The 24,358-nt window shown below is 35.2% G+C and overlaps 2 protein-coding genes across 2 annotated transcripts; one reads left to right on the top strand and one right to left on the bottom strand.

Annotated features, from left to right (window-relative positions):
- Positions 1-167: 167 nt before the first annotated feature.
- On the top strand, positions 168-18,350 carry LOC125651131 (uncharacterized). Its single transcript, XM_048879720.2, has 4 exons — positions 168-8,177; positions 11,928-11,986; positions 12,712-12,875; positions 12,994-18,350. The coding sequence occupies exons 1-4, from the start codon at positions 3,517-3,519 to the stop codon at positions 16,234-16,236; spliced, it is 8,127 nt and encodes a 2,708-aa protein (XP_048735677.2). The 5' UTR covers positions 168-3,516; the 3' UTR covers positions 16,237-18,350.
- Positions 17,952-24,209, bottom strand: LOC125652567 (telomere repeats-binding bouquet formation protein 2-like). Its single transcript, XM_048881885.2, has 7 exons — positions 23,985-24,209; positions 23,745-23,825; positions 22,405-22,486; positions 22,077-22,210; positions 21,350-21,414; positions 19,696-19,876; positions 17,952-18,840 (listed from the first exon to the last, which is right to left on the bottom strand). The coding sequence occupies exons 2-7, from the start codon at positions 23,821-23,823 to the stop codon at positions 18,746-18,748; spliced, it is 636 nt and encodes a 211-aa protein (XP_048737842.1). The 5' UTR covers positions 23,824-23,825; positions 23,985-24,209; the 3' UTR covers positions 17,952-18,745.
- Positions 24,210-24,358: the final 149 nt, after the last annotated feature.

Genomic DNA, 24,358 nt, shown 5'->3' with positions numbered 1-24,358 from the left:
GCTCCTTGCACAGTCATTCATTCCATGCAGTGGGTGTAATCAACTATTGTTATTGTCTCAACAGGTGCAGCATGTTCCTAAATTTAAAGGGACTGTTGAAAAGTTAACTCAACATTTATCATGTAACAAACAGCCGGGAGCATTTTCTAGAGAAACCGGTCTTGCTTGTAGAGATCTGTTATAATGTGTGAAAAGGAATGTTATAGAGATTTGTGGACACATGAATGAGAAACATATTATGGAACTTCCCAGCTGTGAAAAACTGACCAGTCAAGACTACAAACTGAAATATTTCCTTCCAACACAAGGTATATATATATATGTGGATATATTGAAACATTTTTTGCCAAATAGATTGACTTTAATTACTGCATGCATATACCCCAGTTGATACAGCTACCATGATTTCCTCACTTCAGTGCAGTTAAAAAATGTATCTCATGAATATACATGATTCATCATACTGGACATGTTCATTTTCTCAATGGTAACCAGGAAATGGTTTTACTATATATATAAAGAATTAACAATAAAGGATGTCGTTTTTATTGACTCGAACACAGTACAAAATGGTCAAAGCCCTAATTTCAACATACAGATGTATATACAAATAAGAATGATAATAAACAGAGTGTGAATTTATTTTGAATCTTGGGGAATCTTGTCTGGTAAATCATTTAAAATTTATTAATAAAATTTAATGTAGAATTTGATGTTCTACCATTTCTGATTTGTAGTTCAACATAATTTTTTTTTTTTTTTTTTTACATGTAGTAGTTAGATTGAAATTTTCTTACATGTACAATGGTCCGTTAAGAATCTGAATAAGCAGACCAATTGCAGAGATTGTGTAAATAAGTGTCTTATTCCAGGGAAACCCTGACAATTTAGGAGTTTGTTCATCTTCTATAAGACTGATTATTGCAAATCAAACAAATTATCTATTCATTTCAAGACATCTTTGATTATTCTTCATACTAAATGGCCGACTGATGAGCAATATTACAAGTTTTACAAATCAATTTCTTAAAAAAATTTGGCAACCCTGTTTCATTTGATACATTTATATCCCTGTTTCATTTGATACATTTGTATCCCTGTTTCATTTGATACATTTGTATTGATGTTGTTGGCCTAGATATGGCCACTTTGTACTGCCCACCAACATGAAAATTCCTGGGGAGCTTGTCCAGGATGGACGTACGGTGGGCAGATGGGCAGAACAACCCACTTTAACCCAGAGACCCCCACTTACTGAAGGGGTCCCATGAGGGAGTGATGAATCCCAAATGTCTTAAGGAATTCCTCAAGCTTGGGATTCACTTCGGGATCAACCAGCATTTGGTCAGCCCATGTGATGTTTACCTAGTATTTCATAATACCAGGTAACCAGTAATTTACACCAGTACTAACTACATGAGGGACAATACACAAATACACACAATATACAAGGATACACAAGACACACAAAGGATACAAAGAAACACTGAAGACTGTTGAAAGTTGTGAGCTCCAACTCGAATGACCTGAAATAGTTACCTTGTTGAAATTGATAAAGCATAACCCCCTTGGTCTTGAGATTTTGTTAGAATATAAAAAAATTTCCTTCGGGCTAATTAAATTTTATTTTTACGAAAAATTTCTTAACCTTTTTATTTCTTATTCAAAATTCTTATGAAAATCACATGTAATTATCGATCAGTGAATTATTTTATGCCATTTTTTACTTTGGTCGTCATCTATTTTTCAGTAAATATATGACATTATAGCTTAATTACAGTGTGATAATTATCTTTACACATTTTTACATGCTCGAACTAGCTGCGTTAAAGGCATGCAGGTGGTAGCAGTAGTAATGGTAGCTCTAGATAGTTGTGATTATAGATACCATTTATTTGTACTTAATCCTGCAAATAACTTCAAATTATAGTTACATATATCTGCACAATGATGACTTTTCAAATTAAAGCACCTGTACTCTGTAGTACTGCCTGATAACCTGTAGAGATTGAAGTGCTGACAGCTAAATCACATCCTAGATAACTGAACTGGTAGACCACCTTAATATGAACTCTGAGGTCCTTCAGGGTCTGGTCCACTGTATTTCTCCATTATCATATAAACCATTTTGAGGACTTGAGGTGATAAGTTTATTACTTAAATATAATCTCCTTTTTTAACTCTATGACAACTTATGCTCCAGATAATCTATTTTATCATTTATAATCATCCAAGACATCTCATAAAAGAGCTTGATGCTTTTTGCACAAATTCATTTTTCTTTTGATTACTTTAAAATGATGAAAATAAACAAAGGAAATAAATGCATACTGGTACATAAAATTTCACCTTACTCTATCATTACATTGTGAAGTTTTAGTCTAAGAGAATATATCAGTGTGCAAGCCTTGGCATTTGGAAGATGATTGAGATGAACTTCTACAATTGAAATTCAATGTAACTCCTATCTTTGTTCCTGTGTAAAATAATTTTTCACTGGATAATTACCTGTACTTGTAGAAACACACACCTCAACCTGTTGAAGCTGATACTGTGCATTTATATGGGAAGCTTGATTAATTGATATATACAATAGTTAACAATATCAAAACTCGGAATATTTTCCGATGAAAGAGAGAAAACATGATCTAGATCATCAATCAAATTTTATATAACACATCACATGCTTATTAGCATCTGTGTAAGCCCAAGAAAATAAGTATAAAACACATCAGTGAACTTTTAATCCACAAATATGTTTACACTCCAGGGTTGGGTAATACACAAATCCATTTCTCTCCATGATTTAAATGAGTTTGGCTGTTTGTCAAGTAAAGGGAGCAAGTCATAAAGTTGACCAAAGGATATATCATGTTTATGTTGAAGTAAGCACTTCAGTTAAGGTAGCACTGCCCAGAGGTATGGATGCAGGACTCGTGAAGTCATCTAACATAAAGAACTAGAATTTGTCAACAGATAAAGAATGGACACAATTAAACAGTTGGCTGAGGGCAACAGTGAACCATGGATTTACTTATTAGGAAATTATGTGTCAAGTGAGAGGGTCAGTGATTTTCTGTGTGATAAGCCTACACCCCAATCAAACTTTCTGCTCTTCAGTTATGAACTTTATTCCCTTTCGGATCGAGGTATAATTTTTCATACATGACGGAATCTTTTTAATGGATTAAAGAAATAGTACAATGGCATTGATGAATTGTGGCTGATTGGAAAATAAATACTGGTTTCAATGTCAATTAACCAGATTCGGATATACGTATGTATGTGCCAATTAAGTTTCGATTGACAATATGTCATGTGGATTTTATTCCAGTCTTCTGCTGATTAAAATGTTTATAATACCTTTCAAAAACGTTCATCTTGTGTGCACAAACATTGTATAATTAGTACCATTATGTGAAGCAAATCATATTGCATTTGGACACTACGGTAGAATTTTTTAATGTCCAAAATCAGCCAATACTGAATCAAACAAGCAAATAGGATCATTAAATAATGGCTAGCAATGCAGAAAAATTGTGCTCCAATGAAGGGGGTCCAGATGTTGAAGAATACAGAGAAGACTTCTTCACAATTGACCTTTCCACAGGTCAAAGGATCAAAGGTGAAGAGACGGGTAAACTGGCTCAATGCGACGAGGACAAAAATAATACAAGAGAAATTTTACAGACCTACAAAAGAAAAGATTCATCAGAGAATATTGTCATAGAGATCAGACCCAGTGTTCACACCCCCTCCCCACCCCCCGTGGAACTGAGGAGAGCTGGCTCCATGGAAAATGTGTCTGCAAAGGATTACCTAGTTGTCAGAGCCAACAGAAAACAGAAAATTAAACAAAAAAATCTTGAACTGCAAAATAATTCTGATGACAACAAATACAAGTTTCCAACAGAGCCACTTGCCCTTGACAAAAAAATCATGGCAGAACCATGTTCTGAGCAAATGATACAAAATCAGATGATTCACAATGAAAATAACACAGAGAGGCTGGAAGAAAAGTCCTGTGTTCAGAGTGAAATTACTGGTAAAGAGATCAACAGTACAGAACTAACTGAAACCCAGCTAGAGAGCAGTGTAGAAAAAGATCTAATGAAAGATGAACACACACAAGAAGAAAATCTTGCAACAGTTAGTTGTCATAATGAGGAAACGAACAACTTTTATAGGACAAAGCTTACAGACAACAGTTGTGGTAAAGAACAAGACGATACAGTCAAACATGAAGCAGATGAGGTCGACAGAGTGGAAGAAATGGATCCTGTAACAAAGAACACAACTGATGACAGGGAAAACAGATACAGTCCATTTTTTTGGTCAGACGAAGATGATGAGGATGTTATTCAAGTAGCAACATTTTGTATGCAGAAATTTGATGATGATATAGATGAACTCCTACAGAATGTTCCGGTAGAATACAGTGATGATGACATGTCGGAAACTGAAGACCACAACATTGGGAGACCTTGCAAAGAAGTTGGCTGTTCTCCGAATTTACAAGATTGTCATACTTTTGCATTGAGTAATACATGCTCCGAACACCACAACCCTGTTCTTGAAAATTCTGTGAACAATGTAGAAATTGATGAAACTACGAGTACTTCCAAAGTAAATGATATTTCGACTGAAAGTGAGAAAACAATAAATTCTACAGAACAGAGAATTTATCAGACACCAACTGTTGAGGATAAATTAATTTGTGTAGAGCAGTGTGCAACCTCTGTCAAGGGAGAGGATACAAGTGAGAAAGCAATTTCCTTTCAAGAAAACATATCAAATAAAGAAAGTAACGATAAAGACCCAGAAAGTCTGAATGATATTCACTGTACAAAGATCATGGAGTCAATACTAAATGAGGGAAAGGATGTTCAATATGTGTTCAAAACAACTGCAACTTGTGAATCAAACCATGGCCCTCTGTCACCAGAAGTCTGCGATAACATTACAGTTTCAGATACTATTTTAAACAAATTTAGCTCAGACATTAATACTCATGCAAGTAAAATGGAACACAATAACAAATTTGAAAACGATTCTCTTCAAATAAATGATGTAGACACCAATTCACTATTTGAAAATAACTCAAAACCAGAGGATCTATTTACTGGAGAAGCAGCAGAGCAAGGCAAATCCATGGGGAGTCTAGAAGCAAACAATTTGGAATATAGCAAAGCAAAAAGTTCATATACAGAAAACTATTCAACTGATCTAGGAGCCCAAGGTGTGGATTTCAAAATTGATGCATTGACTGAAGATCCTTCTCATACTGCAGTGATTGAAGATCCTAATACTGAGTGTTCAACTACAAATCTCCAAACTCCAAGCTCACTGATAAGTGATAGTTTCCACACCGACAGTTCACAAACAATTTCATATCAAGATCTACATACCAAGTCAGATTTGGTTGAAGATCTAGTAAAAAATGTTCCAGATGATAGATCCTCTCTCATGGAACAACCCCCACCAACAGAACCCAATCAAGCAATGTCACCAAAAAATGTTCCAGATGATAGATCCTCTCTCATGGAACAACCCCCACCATCAGAACCCAATCAAGCAATGTCACCAAAAAATGTTCCAGATGATAGATTCTCTCTCATGGAACAAACCCCACCAACAGAACCCAATCAAGCAATGTCACCAAAAAACGTTCCAGATGATAGATCCTCTCTCATGGAACAACCCCCACCAACAGAACCCAATCAAGCAATGTCACCAAAAAATGTTCCAGATGATAGATTCTCTCTCATGGAACAAAACCCACCAACAGAACCCAATCAAGCAATGTCACCAAAAAATGTTCCAGATGATAGATTCTCTCTCATGGAACAATCCCCACCAACAGAACCCAATCAAGCAATGTCACCAAAAAATGTTCCAGATGATAGATTCTCTCTCATGGAACAAACCCCACCAACAGAACCCAATCAAGCAATGTCACCAAAAAACATTCCAGATGATAGATCCTCTCTCATGGAACAACCCCCACCAACAGAACCCAATCAAGCAATGTCACCAAAAAATGTTCCAGATGATAGATTCTCTCTCATGGAACAAAACCCACCAACAGAACCCAATCAAGCAATGTCACCAAAAAATGTTCCAGATGATAGATTCTCTCTCATGGAACAAACCCCACCAACAGAACCCAATCAAACAATGTCACCAAAGAATGTTCCAGATGATAGATTCTCTCTCATGGAACAACCCCTACCAACAGAACCCAATCAAGCAATGTCACCAAAGCACAGCAATGAAAATGACTCTAGTCAGCACATGCTACCTAAAAACAACAAAACCAAATATCTTGGAAATGATACAAGTCAGGACATGTCTGAAAACAAAACTAGATATCCTGAAAATGACTCAAATCAGCAGATGTCACATGAAAATGACAATAATATACATCTTGAAAATGACACGAATCAGCACATATCACCTGAAATTCAAATTACTGGAACTCAAATTACTGGAAAATATCCTGAAAATGACCAAATTCAAAACATGTCACCTGAAGACAAGACTAACTGCTATGTGATTCAAAGCAAATCAGCACTTGAACAAATTGATACCAGATGGTCTACAAATATTTCTGGTTCAAATCTTTCTTCTGAAAAAACCTCTCCATCTGGAGATTACAAAATAGCAGCTCCATCATCAGTTTTGTACAACAGTGATTGTGGTACAAGCGAAACTGTCCAATGTAATTCAAACTTGACAAGTAAATTGCGAGAAAATGCATCTTCTCGTAATAACATATCTTCAAACACTTCTTCCAAGTCAGCTTCTGAAGAGGAGGAAAGTTTTGAAATGGTTCCAATGGATTTAGGTTCACACATGCTTACATTAACTGACCCTGGTCCCTTGAATATGAAACATTTACAAAAAGAAGACAGTGGCGATTTTGATGTCTTTAAGCACCACCTCCTCCTAAAAAATCTGAAACTTAAATCTTGCACCAAGACAGATTCTATGACAACAGATGGTGATTACGAAGTGGAAGAAATAATGAGAAATGAAGTAATCAATGATGCAGATGTATTTCAACCAATTGCCATGGTAGCCACAGAAATCTGTAATGAATTTACAGATGAGACAAAAGAGGCTGTATTTCTTGATGAAACATTACCCAATACTGAGGACAAAGAAGAGCAGTTGGACCGATGGTCTGGAAGTTATCTGAGTGGCTGTACGAGTGAAGAGTCTGTCTACGAGGATGCTCATGATTCTTCTGGAGAGGACTACAGTACCTGGGGTACATTCCAGTGTTCTCCAGTATCACTTCTGCAGGAAGCTAGTGATGAGGCAGAAAAAGCAGAGAAAACTACCGGGGTCAAAATTGTCGAGGTTTCAACAAACAAACCTGAGGAAGATAAAATAGAAATTGATGACAGTAAGCAGTACAAGACTGTTATCAATCTCGATTCTCTAGAGAAGACACCAGTCCCTACTGAAAAAACACAGAATGAAGAAGAATCTATAAGTTGTGTAGAAAAATGTGTAATTTTCATAAACAAGCCAGGGAATGAGAAGGACATTTCAAATTCTGGACCATGTTTAAAAAAGGAATTCAAAAAGACAACTCCATGTATGACAATTGTGCCTTGGAGAAGGAGAACTAGAACATGTCCATGTGTTCTGAAGAAAAAACAACTCCAGGCATCAGTTCAGAAGTATGTCAAAGGTCATGACCAGGCCAACCTTGTAAAGCGACCTAAAAAATTTTATGACATAATACATGGCATTAACAGAAGAGAAACCATCAATTTACCCAGTGCCCCAGACTTCGACAATGATATGATATGGAGGCTGCTGAAGACATTAATCAGCCCTAAACAGGATTTGTTTGAGGAGTTTGAGACAGAAAATTCTTCAAGTCCATCCGGCAGCACAGACAAGGAAAATCTCGTGAAAGTATTCACATATTTGCACCCCTCCGCTAACAAGAGCAAGATTGAATTCATTCCTTTGAAGACACCAAGGAAGAAAACGCTGCCTTTCAATGTGAAGGAATTGTTTAACAAAGAGGTTGCCAGGGCAAGGAAGAGAAAGGAAATTAGCAGAGGTCTGATTTTCTTAAAGATGATTACGGGGAAGAATACATTTATCAGGGAAAAGGGTTCTCAAGAAAAAAAAGTTTCACTTAAAAACAAAGAAACAGGTAAGTGATTTTGAATTGTCACATGTATAATATTAACAACAATAAGAGAGTCTTGTGTATATACTTCATCTCTTAGATAATAGTTCTAACACCTGGTTACCCTGATACTGTAAAGAAATGTTTGTTTTACACTTATTTATGTACATTATACATGTATGACATCATCTACAAGGGATATCAAACCAAAATGTTACTACATATCTTATTATTTTTTACTGAAAAATGCACTAAATGTTGATTGTGCATTTACTGTACATGTTCATCATCTTCATCATTAGGAGGTTATGTTTTTGATCCTGTTTGTGCACATATTTGTTTATGTGTGAATGAGATGTAAAACTAAAGCATGTGTTTTATTAAAAATCTCACAGAAGATTTGATGATTGGCAAGAGGTAATCAAGATTTTTGGAGCATTCGTTGGATGAGATTTGAAATTGTGATTTGCAGTCTCCAAATTTTCTTGATTGTAAAAATGGGTAGAAAGATAACTTCTATATGAATTATTTCATAATTTTTCCTGAAAATGGTCAACAACAACAGAAAAAAACTAGATGTCATGTGTCGGCATGACACGATCAAATGCCCTCACCTGCAGTAAAGTCAAATTATGTAGGAAATCCATTGAAGTATAGCATTGAATGTGGTATTCAGATTGCATATTACACGCATTTAGTACAATGAACAACAATCCTTTATATGTTTTAACAGCCATAAAAATAAATAACTTTTTCTATGTTAAAGGGGCACAACTCCATAAAAATCAACGAACTGGAACAAAACTCAAACCTGATCTGTAACTCATCAATATACACCAGCATACAAAAAAATCAGTTCAATATCTCAAGGCATTTAGAAAAAAGGTCTGGAAAACTGATCGTAATAGTAATTTTTCTAAGTTAAAGGGGCACAATTCTATAAAAAAAAATTGACAAACCGGAACAAAACTCAAACTCAATCTGTAACTCATCAATATACACCTGCAATAAATCAATTCAATATCTCAAAGTGTTTAGAAAAAAGTCAGGAATACTGGGTATTGCGGAATGACGGACAAGGGTAAAACTATATGCCCTGACCACTTTGTGGTGGGGGCATATAAAGAAATTGATAGTATAATCTGGGGATGTCATATAAAACCAAATTATATTACCAGTTACTCTGTCATCAGTCCAATTGAGTACCATGGTCCTTCGAATGAGACCGCAAAAACCGAGGTCCCAGCTGGTGTGGCATGATAAAGACCCTTCCCTGCTGAAAGACTGTAAGCGCCGAGCATAGGCCTAAATTTTGCAGCCCTTCACCGGCAGTGGTGACGTCTCCATATGAGTTAAAGATTCTTGAGAGGGATGTTAAACAATATTCAACCAATCAATCAACTAATGAAAAAGGTGATCAATCTCATAAATAAAGAATACAAAATTAAGAACAGGGCAAACATGGACCCTTGGAAATACCAAGATCAGGTTCCTAGAAGTAAGCATCCCTTGTTGACTGGTCACACATACCTTGAACTCTCTATCTTGATTAAGTAAACAGAGTAATCTGTAGTCAAAATCAATTTGTAAAGAATGGCCTGACAATTGGTATGAAAACATGTCAGACAGCATTTGACCTAATTCAAAGTTGTACATGTACTTGCAAATGATATCATTATAATGACCATAAACTTTGTGAATGCTAAAATGGGACTGTTGAAACTTCTGCAACATGCCTTGGTTTAAAAAATGATCATAAACAGACCATGCTCTAGCATATTGAATCAGTTCAGAAAATAAATACCAGCAGTGATAATGGAATATTGCTAAATAGGTATGGGGAGTTGACTATGGAGAAGCTGAAGTCATCTTGTTTGTTTTAAAGTTGACTTGTTAGTTTGCCGTTAATATCTATGTTCAGTAAAACATCTAAATATGAAACAGCTATGGAAGACACTGTTATGTCTTTTATTTCAAGTTCACTGAGATATATTAAGCCGACATACGAATGAAAGTGAATATTGTCAATATATAAAATGTCATTGGTGTATCTAATGCTATTATTTAGAATGTTCTTTATTAAGAAGTGATGCATCCATCTAGATAATTGTTCATGTTTGTACAATTGTTAATCCTTGCAGATGAATTGATTGTTTAAGTCATAAACATGGGCAAAAATGCATGCAACTACATGTACATACACATAGGTAATTTGGAAGTGAATATGGTATCATTTGTTAGTATGAAAATATAAACCACTGACATTAATCTTATGTAGTGACACCATGGTTTATGACATGGTTTTGATAATTACATTATTTATATGTATTTCAAAAACTTAAAGGAGAATATCAGTGGCATTTTGTCTATAGGCAGTAAAAGAACACCATGCATGTTAATTTCACTTCACAAAACTTTGTTTAGTAGATTAGAATTTGGTGCAGTATTCCATTAAAATATTTCTGATTAAAAAATGCTATATTTTCATACAATTCCTGAATAAATTTGGTTATTAATAATTTTGGTATTCGATAATTCATGGATGAACAAACAAGTACCCAGTTATCAGGACACTCTTTCACGTCTCTTACATAATTTAATTAATCATGTATTGTAAATTAAGTTCTGAGTTTTCTTTTTTCCCCACCTTGATGTAAATTTATTTGGACAGGACATGTGAGCTTAGTAACACTCTTATCTCACATTTCACATTCATGTCTTCTCTGAGGCCATGCAGCAGTAAGGTGACTTTATACATTGTCACACGATGTGTGCACCTCCTTCGCCAGGGGATTAAAGACCACCTGGTTATTCCCGTTATACAACATTCTTGGCTTGAGTACATTAAACAGCATTTTACGATACAGGTATTCATTCTTCAAATAATATAAACACTAAAGACTATTAATGATGTAACACTTTTTAGAATAATCATCAAAATAGCAAAGACAGTCTTCTTGCATTGAAATTAAATTCTATTCAATAAGTTATGAACAATGTACACATATTTGGGTTTTGACTACAAGCAAGTATATTGACCATGTTAATATACAAAGTACATCTTATAATATAGGAATTGCAGTCCTATGAGTCATCTTTTCTATCCTGGGACTCCTTCAATCAATCTGTTCATGTATCTATACTACGATACTTTACAGAATATTTACCTCAGCCCAGAAGGTTATATGTGTGTTTTATGTTCGTGTTAGCTCATCTTTGAACAGAATTACACAAAGACTCACAGTATAGATTTCATTTAAATTTTCATTCCAAAAATTGTTGCTTAATGGTTAGAGCCAATAAAATTTTGGGAGTGATCTGTGCATGTAGCTCTAATGGGCAGGACATAGGAAATTTGTACTGCTAGTGGCTACAGTTAGTGATAGATTGCCTATGTAGATCTGGCATGTTAAGTATCGATGAACATGATCAGTCTTTGACTGAGTGACCGCTTTAAAATTACAGAAAGTTTGAGGAACTTTGTGGAGGTTTTGCAGTCTCTGATTGTTTGTTTAAATTATTTCAGCAACACAACTTTTTCTGCACTGAAACTTTTCTTGACCCTTCCATTAAAAAAGAGAGAACACAGAATATAATGAGAGGTCTGTAAAAATCAATTCCTCTTTGCAAAGCTCCAGCACAGATCAATAGTGGATGCAGAAGCACCGCGAGCATTAATAACTGATAACATAAAACACGGGCTCATTAAGACTAATGTTTTGGTCTGGACCTATATTCATGGAGATCCTAAATTCTTGTTTTTGAAATAATTGGATGTCATGGTGTCCTCCAGTATTCTTAGATTGTCCAATGCAAAACCAAAGGACCAAGGTATGGAATGTATTTATAAACAGGTTGTTAGCATAATGATATGAGGGACATTATGTAATCTGGGGATTATCTAAAATGGTAATCCGAGATCCCGTGCTTTGTAATTCCGACCAATCTAAACATTTTGGGATATAAAAATTATTTGGTGTGTTAAGTAAACTGGATGATGAAACCTGTTTGTCATGAGAATAGCTGTTTTATTGTATTTTTAAAAAAAGTAATAAATGATGATACTTGAAATCATTTGTATTCATGAATTTTGTTTGAAAATTCTGCATAATTTAGGCATGCATCATTTTCACAAATAATCAAAATCCACAGACTAGGACCTGTGAAAAATCAAGATGCATGGTTACATGAGATAATAGGTCAGGTAGACATTTAATATGATAAAAAGTTACCCTCTCCACATTACACAACATATTTTTAATTCACAGCCCAGCCTGTATTGATTTTTAAATGTATTTGTTCAATGATAACTGCATACATTAAACAAATTAACCAAATATTGTTGACTGTTATCTTATATCCTGTGCAGAAAAGAAATGTTTTCAAGGAATTGTAGTGCCTACAGTTCAAGGTCTATAGTGTTATGTTCCACATGGGATATGCAATAAGTCATTGTTGCATTATGTCCAAATATTACCGATATTTAACTCTTTCTCAAATTACAGCAAGTCTTTTTGTTGCATCACAATTAAGGTTCATGATCTTTGTATTTTCAGATGCCACCATCAAGAGTCCAAAAATGTTTAAAATGTCCTCCACTCATCTGGTTCTACCTAAGTTGAGTCTGATTGGTCGGCAACCCCTATCCTCCCCAAAGTCTCCTGCCCAATCACCCAAAGAGCTTTTGGAGGAGGGTTTACTCAACAGAAAGGCAGCAGAGGTAACTTATTTTGACATGGTGATTTTTAATTACCTTTATGAAAACTGAACACGGCAAATACTTCTTTTTCTCATCCTCTCTTTGAAAATTAATGTTGCCATTGATGGATTTATTTCAGCTGGGAGAAATGAGCCATGATGCATCCCCAACTCTCAACAGTATGCTCTCATTGGCTTTGGAGATGCTCCACACCTCACGCCTTGATGATGCAGAGAATCAACTGCTGCATTTATATCAGAGGATGCAGGAGAAACCCGAGGAGAACACCAGGGTCCTCGTACAGTGTCTGTCCAACCTGTCAGATATCTGTGTCCGACGGAGCCGAATGTGTCGCTCCAATCAGATGGAATGGCAATGGCTAGTGATGCATGCAATCGCTCTGTTACAATACACTGTGGAAATATGTCACTCAGAAATAGAGGCTACTTTGGACAATCAGGATGTGGAATGGTTTCAAGAGTACTGCCAAAATATTGAAACAAAATGCAAGCCCCTTGAGGATAGCTTTAATCGTGCTCTATACAACTGCCTGAAACATGAAGGTAGGAAATTCATGGATCCATATCGCTCATTTTCTTTGCCAAACACTCCAACTATGCCAAACAGACTTGGATTGTTTCCCCTGGCTTCTAGTCATCAATTTTACATCAACCCCGGTCTCAATTACAAATACTCATCTACACTTAACAGAGAGAAAAAGGAAAGCATGGATGATATCAGTGTGGGTTTAGACTGGTTATCCAAGTTTTACAGATACTGCAACGATCGTTTGCAGACAAAAAATTTAGGAAACATATACAACAAACTTTTCAAGAAACGAACAAGGATAGACAGTCTGCGACACGAAGACGACACAGAAAGTGTTGTGTCTGATTCTGCAGGGTCACTGGACTGGGACCACAGCGATCTCAAGGGAATAGATGAACTGGATTCAGAAGAGTCGGAGGAATCCCCCATCACAGAGCAGTCTTTCGCTTTAGCTGTGGCTGAGTGTGATATGGAAAACAATGGGTGGGATTTCTTCCTTAATGATAGAAAAAATTGTAAATTCACAAGTGTGGTGCAAGTGGCTTCCCCGACTCAAAATAATGAAACTGAAAAACTTGAAAATAAGGCATTAACAAAAATGAAAGAAAATGAAAATGAAGGAAAGGAGAAGGAAATAATTTCACCATTACATGAGCATAGCATCAAACATACTCTTGCAAAATCCTATTCCAGGCTAGCCGAGAAAATGCTCTCAGAAGGTGAATTGGATAAAGCTGAAGTTCTATTTGAACAAGTGTTGAATATCATTGAAGAGATTCATGATGGAACTGCGGGGATGTTGCGATTTGGTGCACAAGTTAGTAAATTTCTTGGAACAATCAAATCAAAACAGGGTAAAACAGCTGAAGGCTTAGAATATCTAAACACGGCACTAAAAACCTACAGAGACCTTCAAGATGATGCTTCCAACTTTGAAATAGCTGTTGCTTTACTAGAGCTAGGAAATGGGTACAGTGTGGGGAAAAACAATGATGATGGTGTGTTTGAAGACGCTATAGCAGCAATATGTGAATTTTTTGAGAAGGATCTATCTGATGAAAACATGAGTTCTAGCACAAGTTCTGGGAAATCTGACGTCAACTCCCGAACAGCAGAGGAGGAGGAGAATATTGAGGAAGCCATTCACTGCTACAGGGAAGCCCTGTCGCTAATAGATGCATATAAAAGTGAAAGTCAGATGGATGTTGTGGCCAAATCTACCATGAGATTAGGCGATTGTTACTTTATGCAGAAGGACTATGATAGAGCATTAGAATGCTATGAAAAATCACTCTCTCTCTTCCACTCCTCAAGCACACTAGGACGTGAATCAATGATAGAGCAGTCTCATGTTATGTGTATGGTGGGAGTTTGTTCTTTCATGCTGCACATGTATCCCAGGGCAGCCTCTACTTTTGATCTCGCACTTCATCTCATCAAATATGCTTATGGACTGACCAGCACTTTCATACATGCACTACTTCTTTCTATGATGGGCATCACATATTATAAAATGAAAAACTATCACAAATGTGTCACAATGTGTTATCAGGGTTTCGAGATCTTCTGCAGCATTCACGGAGAAAAACTTCCAACTCTACCAAAGCGAAAATTTTGGTTGGTGTGTCAAATATTGTATGTGATGGGAAATTCCTATAACATTTTGAACTTGCACCAGAAGGCTATCAAATACCTAACTGTTGCAAGAACTTTGATGATGGCATGCAAGATGAGAGAAAGAAGACAGTTCATGAGAGTTCTCCAAGTGTTGGGGGACTGTTATTTTGCACAGTATGATTATAAAACAGCTTTACAGTTCTACAATGAGGCTCTCGAGTATGGTGATTGTGAAAGTCAGGTTTCATTTGATGAAGTATTTGATCCCAATGCCATTGGTGACAACATGACCATGCACAATCAGCTTGTGAGCAAATCTGCAGAGGCCCACATCAGCATGCAGCAGTACCAGAATGCAGTCCACTATCTGGAACAAGCCCATGATATGCAGGAAGATATGGGAAATGATATCAAAGAAGACCTTATACACACTCTGACACAACTAGGACAAATGCACTCCAGTGCAGGTGATGTAGACCAAGCTATCGACTCTTTCAATGAGAGTCTAGAAGTTTATAGGGAAATCCATGATGGAAAACTGGGTAAAGAAATGTGTTCCACTCTGGGTAACCTGGCCACAATGTGCTATGTGAAAGCCTGTATCTGTGAGGAAATAGACAGAGAACTGGAGATGATCCTGACAACTGAGCAACATTTCCAGGATGCTATGGCACTAGACCTCAACCCTAGTGTTTGTGTGAAGTATGCAAACTTTCTTTACAGTCAAGGCAATTATGACGATGCAATCTTGTATCTAGAGGATGCTCTGAAAATTGACAGTGTGAACAGTGCTCCTGACATTACATATGGGGGTCTAGAAAAAGTCACTCTCCCCGACTGCCTGCAGGATGAGGTGGATTCCCAGGAGGAGGTGGTCCTCTCCCCCACTGTTCTAGCTCGCTACCTCCTCATCTTATCCCATAAATCAATGCAACAGTTTGAACCAGCCATGCGTGTTCTCATTGATCTCCAATGGGATGTTCTGGACCGAGATATCCCCATTTTCTACTCTGTCCTTGGATATGCCATGATGGAGATGTCCCTATTTGAGGAGGCTATGTGGTGTTTTTCGTGTGCAGTCGATATTGAGAGTGATTACAGACTGGCTCTGGACAATTATAGTTTGTGTTTATGCATATATATTTACAAAACCTTCATCAATGGAATTGAAGCCATTTGTAAGCACTTTCGGTTACCTTGCTATTACAATATTTAAGAAATTTTGAAAAAAAATGAGCAAAATTCATAATGTTTATCTGAAATATATAAATATCCACATGGCATAGAAAGTCTTCCAAACTTCACAATTTTTTTGTTATTTTAATCAGTTTGTGCAAAATAATAACAGTATTGTTGTTTGTAGTAAATTGATGGATTTATTTAGCAATTCAAAACTGCCACACTATACATATACCAATCTCTTTTTCAAGAACTCTATAATAATTCAAATAATGTAGTCAGGTGCATCTGCGTGAGTGAAAGTTGTTGAAAAATAGATCCTAGTTATTACGTTAGATATGAATGCTTTCACGCAGATAAAATGAAATCTTTTTGATAAAAACTCTTTTCAGACTAAGATGGAGGAATATTGATCAAGACTGTTTTTAAGTCATGTGACATTTCTCAACAATATATAATTTTTTTTACAATTCACTTGCATCTTGTTTCTACATTACCAGGTCTGTTTTAGAGTTAGCATATTTTGATAGTTCATTGTTGTGGCAAGTAAAATGTAACATCAACTCTTATGTATTACAGAAGGTTGTATACATGTACATGGACATTACTAAGTTACTGTAGCAAAGAAGGGGAGAATAATCTTTGGATCGATCAGAGATCGAACCCAGGGCCCTTGCATTATTAGATAGGTGATCTAACCACTGAGCTAACCAGGTGACATACAAAGTCTAATAATATTACTACAATATAGAATTTAAACCTATTTCGAAAATGGCATAAAAGCTCTTCAAGTCGAGGTGAAAAACATCATGCATGACCTTCGTTAAATGTATTGATCTTAAATGTGTAATTAAATCAAAATTTTTCACTGTGATATGAAGACAAGATCAGCATTTTTAGAAAATACAGAAGTATGGATGTTTTGTACGTGAAGTTTTCTCTATTTGTTTTGTTGTTTTTTAATATATATTTTGTGTGCACTACTAAAGCAAGACTGTTTCAAACCATTTCTAATGTCTTACAAAATTTGATTGAATTGTTTATGTTTTGTAAACAAAAATGTATGTTATAATATGAAGGGTACCGTAATTTTCATGCTCAGTGTACGTGATAAATAAAAAAATACTGATTCATGCATGACACAGAGGTCTAGTTGTCAAGTTTTGACTGAAATCAAATTTCTAATGGATATATAAATATAGATCAGACACAAAGTGATTTCCAAATCAAATTGATTTAAGAAGTGTCTTTGAGTTTTTGAAAGTAAAGGAGATGATACAATTTGAGCCTCTTCACATTGGTATATTGAATGGAGCACTTCAGTGAAGCTCGGGGTATATCATCTTACATGTACATACTTTAAAAACCGGAAAGACATTTCTTATTTTTACATTTTAATTGCCTTTTGATAACAAACCTGTGCCATACTCTTAACGTCAAGTGTATTTATACCCAATGATTAGCATACTTAAAAAGTTGAAAATTTGTGAGATATTAATTTTTTTTAAATTTTAATTAGTCATAATGTTAAAGGAAAAATAGAGAGTATGTAAATATATGTCATCATTGATCAAGTGACCATTTCATTAACAGGTTGTATGTAGCTCATAAATGTACATACAAGTGTCAAAAAGTGTTCAAATAAGGTTAGTTTTATAAAATATTTGTATAATGTGCATATTGACAGAAAACATTTATGACCTGCAATTTACCACTGATTCCATTGCTAGGACTTGAATGAAGAAGAGAGCATACAATATTTCCCTTTAATGATATCTATAAATATCAGTAGTGAGTACACTCTACTACTTTACAACATCAATTTTGAAAAAGAATCTTCTGTCCAAGAAATTTCAAGGGTGTTATGGTACATGATTTTGTTGTTGTTGTAAATTTCAAAGATCTTTTGGATATAAGTTTATAATTTGTGACAAATGAATGCTATTCCATGTTTACGTTTTAAAATATTTTTAATCAAGCAGTATTTGCTTCTTTAAACAAAAGAAACAATATAGGTCATTCACTTTTAACTGTTTTTTTGTTTTTGTTTTGAAAACTAGTAAACATTACATGCTTGCTGATATAAAAAAAAACCAACCTCAAATGTTTCAAAAGTGTTACCGCAATAAATTGTTGTGTTTTCAAAACATCCATGTTTGTACATTGTATTTTTTTCACTGAAAACAAGAGCTCTGATATTGGTCTATACTACAAGGATGATCAATGAGAGTCTTGTCATGGGATGACAATGATGAAATAATCATTATTAGAGGTATTTTATTCTGCTAAGAATAATTCTGTTCCCTAAATTACATTTCCATACTTTGTAAACTTCATATACAATGTAGCTGCCCTATATAAAGTTCACATCACCAAGACATCCTCTTTCACTGAACAAAGTTATGCACATACAGTGAGTATACTATATGTCCATGCATCAATACACTGCTCCAAGCATGAAATCACACTTCCATATCTGAATTATGGTATGTCACTCCTGAACTCTCCAATACTGTCATTTTATCCATGTCATATTTGTTGTTTGCTCACTTCCGAAATACTTCACAATTGTTTTCTCCAGGAATAAATTCTTCCAATACACCAGTTATTTTAGGAATATCATCAATATGGCACATCTCAGCTACAATATTATGCAAATTTACCACTGTCAAAGTTGGATAATTTTACAGTAATTATTAAAATATACATTCCTATAAATTGGTCCAGATCTGTTCAAACATTTATTCTTGTCATAGAACTACATGTATCTGTATATGTATATCTCTGAATTATGCAGGTAATTGGGGATGAAAAAAAAGTATTTGTGAAACACTATGCCCCTGATAGCAACAAAAAGGATATGTGTCAAGGTGACAAACTTTGGTAACAAGAGAAATGCCTTGTCAAAAGGGGTGTATATATGACAGCCCTATCACTCACTATTCAACAGTTAAAGTTTTGGTAAAAACCCCAAGGTCAAGGTTACAAGTTGAAAGATCATGGTATCAAATGAATGGTTTCATCATAAGAAATCTATATACAAAATACGAAAGTGTTATCATGAATAGATCAGGAGATACTGCCTAGGTTAACTTTTCTTACAAGTAGGTCAAACATCAAGGTCACAAGTCAGAAACTTTGGTTTTAAAACGTCTTGTCACAAACAAGAAATGTACATATGAAATATGAAAACCTAATCACACATCATTCAAAAGTTATTAGCAAGTTTAAAGTTTCACAGACAGACAAGACAAAAATAAAATATCCCCCCCCCCCCCCCCCCCCAAATCTTCAATACCTGCAGAGACTAAAATCATGAAATCAGTTTTCAAATTTGGTTTCACTAGTGTCATGAATTATTCCTTCTCCCCACTTTTGACTAACAAAGGTTTTCACATTACATGCAATAGTACACAAAAATGTACCATTTCAAAGGTTTTTCATAAACTGAAAACAAAATGTACTTAGTACATGTACAGCTGACTAATTTTGTTACCTGTCACTTTCTTTAGAACATCACCAGATTCTATACTTTCTGTTGTCTTTCCTTCTTCATGTTCAGTATTGCTGTTATCTTTTGTGGACAAATCTCTGTTTTTCGATCCATCTGCCATGTTGTCTTTATTTTCATCATGAGTAAACATGGCTTTGCTGCGAGTCAGTCTGCTAGTTCTGGTCTGAAAACACATGAAGGTGCAAATTTAATATGAAACGTTATCTATATATGTAGGACTCCAAAGTGCGATGGGACTTTAAAGCGCAATGGTCACGCCAAAGTGCGATGGTCTGCGCCAAACTCCGATGGTGTGACATGCTAAAGTGCGATGGTGTGAGACAAATGCGCCAAAGTCCAATGGTACTCATTAATGCGCCAAAGTGTGACATGCCAAAGTGTAATGGAGTGACATGCCGAAGTCCGTTGGTTTGCAAAATTAAATGAACAGTGTTTTGGTACAGACTGTACCAACCGTGTGTTGTTTCACCAAAATATCAATGCAAAATAGTTATAATAATGAAAACTTATTTCATTACCATTTAGTTGTCGTGTTAATGCAAACAAAACTTTCAAATGCAAAATCGCATAGAATGCTTTGCATTATAGCATAAACCAACCCCCAAAATTTATTATGTGTATATCACATATAATAAAATTTAATGATCATGAGTTACACCATGTTTGATTGAAGTACTTTGCCGTTCTCACCATACCTTGCCCTTGCTATCGTCCATGTAAATCTTTAATCACCCGTGTCTTTCTCCAATATCCCGAAGACATTGATGCCAGCAGAAAAAAACCTCCCTTGGTGCAAACTGACATTAGATTTTGAAAGACGTTACGAATGACGTCATAATAACATGATGTCACAAACTTTACTCTACCCCGCACCATCGGACTTTGGAGTGTCAGACCATTGCACTTTGGCGTGGCGTGCCTACAAATGATGGGCCATCGCACTTTGGCTTGCCAGACCATTGCACTTTGGCGTAGCAAGCCAATAGGAGAGGGCCATTGTACTTTGGCGTCCATAAAGTCAACAAACCATCACACTTAGGAGCAGATCATCGCACTTTAGAGTCTTACATATATATATATATTGAAAAATATCGAGAGATTTAAGGTGAAATCATAATGACTTTTTCTCTAATATACAGGATATCTAATATACAAGTGTGTAATTATCTAAGAATATATCAAGTAATATCAGGGTTGGGTGGTTAAAACCACCCCCGGTTTTAACCAGTGGTTTTAACCGTCCCGGTCAATACTCCCCAAGTGGTCAATACTGGTCAATAATGGTCAATTGTGATTTAAACTGTCCATTTTCATATTGACCACTTTTTTGCCAACTCTGAGTAATATTCTCAGTTGGCAAAGAATGTCATATTTAATTTTGCTGTAGTTTAATATTCACTGTACGCCAGTAAAGGCAAACCTTAAGATTAACTTGCAGTGAATATTTCCTAGCAATTACATTTACATGCATATGAAATGGATGTAATCAGCATGAACTGAAAATTGCCAGAATGTGGGTTTATACAAGAAAACATTCCAATTAACCAGGAGTGTATTCAAAGCTGTATAAAGTAAACCCCAAAGAAATAGAGTGAAAGAATTGAATTTTTGTTAATCTCAGAGTCCAGAATATTACCTGTTGCTGACCATTCTGTAATTCTGACGTAATATCCCATTTATAAACTTTCATCTCTCTTGTTGCTGTGATAGAAAACATATAATGTAACAATAGTGATAGTCTATAACCAACAAATACGCTTAATTTTGTGCACACTAAAATACGGACACATGTAAATCCAGTCTAGTGCGAAGTGTGCTATGTACATATATACTGTAAATCCAGTCTAGTACGGACTGTGCTATGTACATACATATATACTGTAATCCAATTTAGTGCGGACTGTGCTATGTACATATATACTGTAATTCAGTCTAGTGCTGACTGTGCTATGTACATACATATATACTGTAATCCAGTTTAGTGCAGACTGTGCTATGTACATACATATATACTGTAATACAGTTTAGTGCGGACTGTGCTATGTACATATATACTGTAAATCCACTCTAGTGCAGACTGTACTATGGATAATGCTGTAATCCAGTCTAGTGCGGACTGTACTATGGATAATGCTGTAATCCAGTCTAGTGCGGACTGTGCTATGTACACAGATACTGTAATTCAGTCTAGTGCGGACTGTGCTGTGTACATATATACTGTAATTCAGTCTAGTGCGGACTGTGCTATGTACATAGATACTGTAATTCAGTCTAGTGCGGACTGTGCTATGTACATATATACTGTAAATCCACTTTAGTGCAGACTGTGCGGTTCATGACTTATATAGCAGTACTATAGTCACCTTTGTACACTTCCTCTGGGGGTAGCTTGTAGTTCATTAGGACAGATTTGGATCCTTTAGAGATGCTGTCAGATATAAACATTGGGTGTATGACTGCCAAGTGTTCATTTAAATAAGCCTCACTGGAGAAAATTCTAAAAACGGGATGAAAAGAAAGAGAATATCTGTCAATCATCACCCTACTGTTCTTTGGATAAACATGTAAATCACTTCAATATTTTATAAGATAGTGTAAAGAAACAGAAAAAAAAAATTCATAGTAAACTCTGTACTTTTTTGGAGAACTATAAATCTTTGAAAACAATGCGAACAGTGGATTGCTACTCACTGCAATGTGTCTGGAGCTGTGAAATCTTGACTGAAAACAAACATTGCTGAATCCAAGGGTGATATGTTCCCACCATTTTTCTCTGTGTAAAAAAAATACATAAAGAAATTTATGAACATTATGACGACACTAAAATTATTAAACATTTAAAGTTTATCATTATTGCCCCCCCCCCCCTAAATTGTGAAGGGATTTAGTAAAATGCCTATTTGTTCAATCATTCATGCATTATCTTTTACTTTTTGGGGGGAGGGGGACCTTGTGTATATTAAGATTTAAGCCACATCTTTTAGTCTGTTTTCATCAAACTTGTAGAAATGATGCCTTTTATTATAGACCTTGGTCAATTCCTATTGGTTTTGAAGGTGAAAGTTAAGGTCATTAAAACTTAGAGTGATATTCTGAATTCATTTTTATCTATATTTGTTTACTGGTAAGCAGTGTAGAAAAAGACAATTTGTTTAATTTTTTTAAAAATATATTGCAATATTCCAAGATGAATTGTATTATTCATGAAACATGCAACAAACCATTGCAAAAGGTGAAGATGCAAAGTAACTCTGATGATAAAAGATGGCGTAAATCAGTTTTACATGAATCCATCAAGATCAATTTTAAAAAGATCTTTCAAAAGAATGTAAACAAGTTTAAATCAAATGTTAATGTTAATCAAATGTTAATCTAATTCCAACTATTAAACAAGGTTAACCAAATGTTAATTTAATTCTGTTTTCAGATATCAATAAAATATATAATGTTTGGGCAAATAGATCTGTATTAAAAGTGTTGTATCAAGAAATATCAATTATACAGATTTTCCCCCCCATTTTGAATTGGTTATTTCTTATATCATGACTGAATTATTGACATCAAGAATCCAGTTTCTGATGCTGTCCGTCAATTGAATTGAGTAAAAAATATGGAAGAATATTTGATATCTAGACTTTGTCAATGATTTTATATATATAACAGTTAAAATTCAAAGCAGTGAGTAAAAACAATTTATCTTGAAATAAGATTTAAGTTTGGTTTATTAAGCTAGATTTATAAAGTTGGGGGTGGATGCTGAGCAAAAGCACAGACATTCATTGTTTCAGGTAATAATGTGGATGCACGATAAATCAGATCTTCTCCAACTGTTACAATGGAGAAAGTCAGATCCTTCTCCAGTGTAACGGTTGGAGAAGATCTAATTAGATTGCATGAGAATTAAGGTACAGGAAGACAGAGGAAAAAGGTGGGAGGAGGAGCTATAGGCACTATAGAAAAAAAGAGGAGAAAGATGTGGATTGTTTTACAGTAAATACGTCATCAATATAAATCATTAACCAAGGACTTACTCCACAGATTCTTTATTTTCTGCGAGACACTAGAGGAAAACCAAGCTGTATCTCCTTGAAACAATTTTTTGTTGCTCATTACTAGATGAATAGAGACAAATATCAAACATTGAAACGTTCGGCAAAACACTGAAAATCTTTATTTTGTAATACAATGTCATAATCATGTTTCCAGACACCAAACAATGATACCCTTGCATGCTTCTTTTGAGCACACTTCACTCATTTAGATAAACCTACTGATAGAGGCCAATGCTTGGGTGCTTTCTGTATTTGTATATCAAAATAAGGATCCAATCGTCCTCAATTTTTTCAAAATGAAAGTTACAGACACTCAAACCACATCAGAAAAGGGTCATTCTACAAAGTTGTTTGATTCTCATTTAGGATTCAATGCAATACATCTCAAGTGGCACCTCGCAGAAAATTTGGGTCAGGCTAATCAAGGTGTAAGACTTTCGAACGCTGGCTTTATGAACGGAGGAATCTACAATTATATTAATTTTTGCAACCAGTACAACAGCAAATTTTAAAGGTATAAATTTAAATTAGAATTATATAACAAAAATATCAACAATGTATTTTTATGTATTATGTCGGATAGTAAATACATT

This window comes from Ostrea edulis, chromosome 5 (assembly GCF_947568905.1).
Source record: "Ostrea edulis chromosome 5, xbOstEdul1.1, whole genome shotgun sequence".
NCBI lineage: Eukaryota > Metazoa > Mollusca > Bivalvia > Ostreida > Ostreidae > Ostrea > Ostrea edulis.
This window is presented reverse-complemented; position numbering and strand designations above follow the sequence as displayed.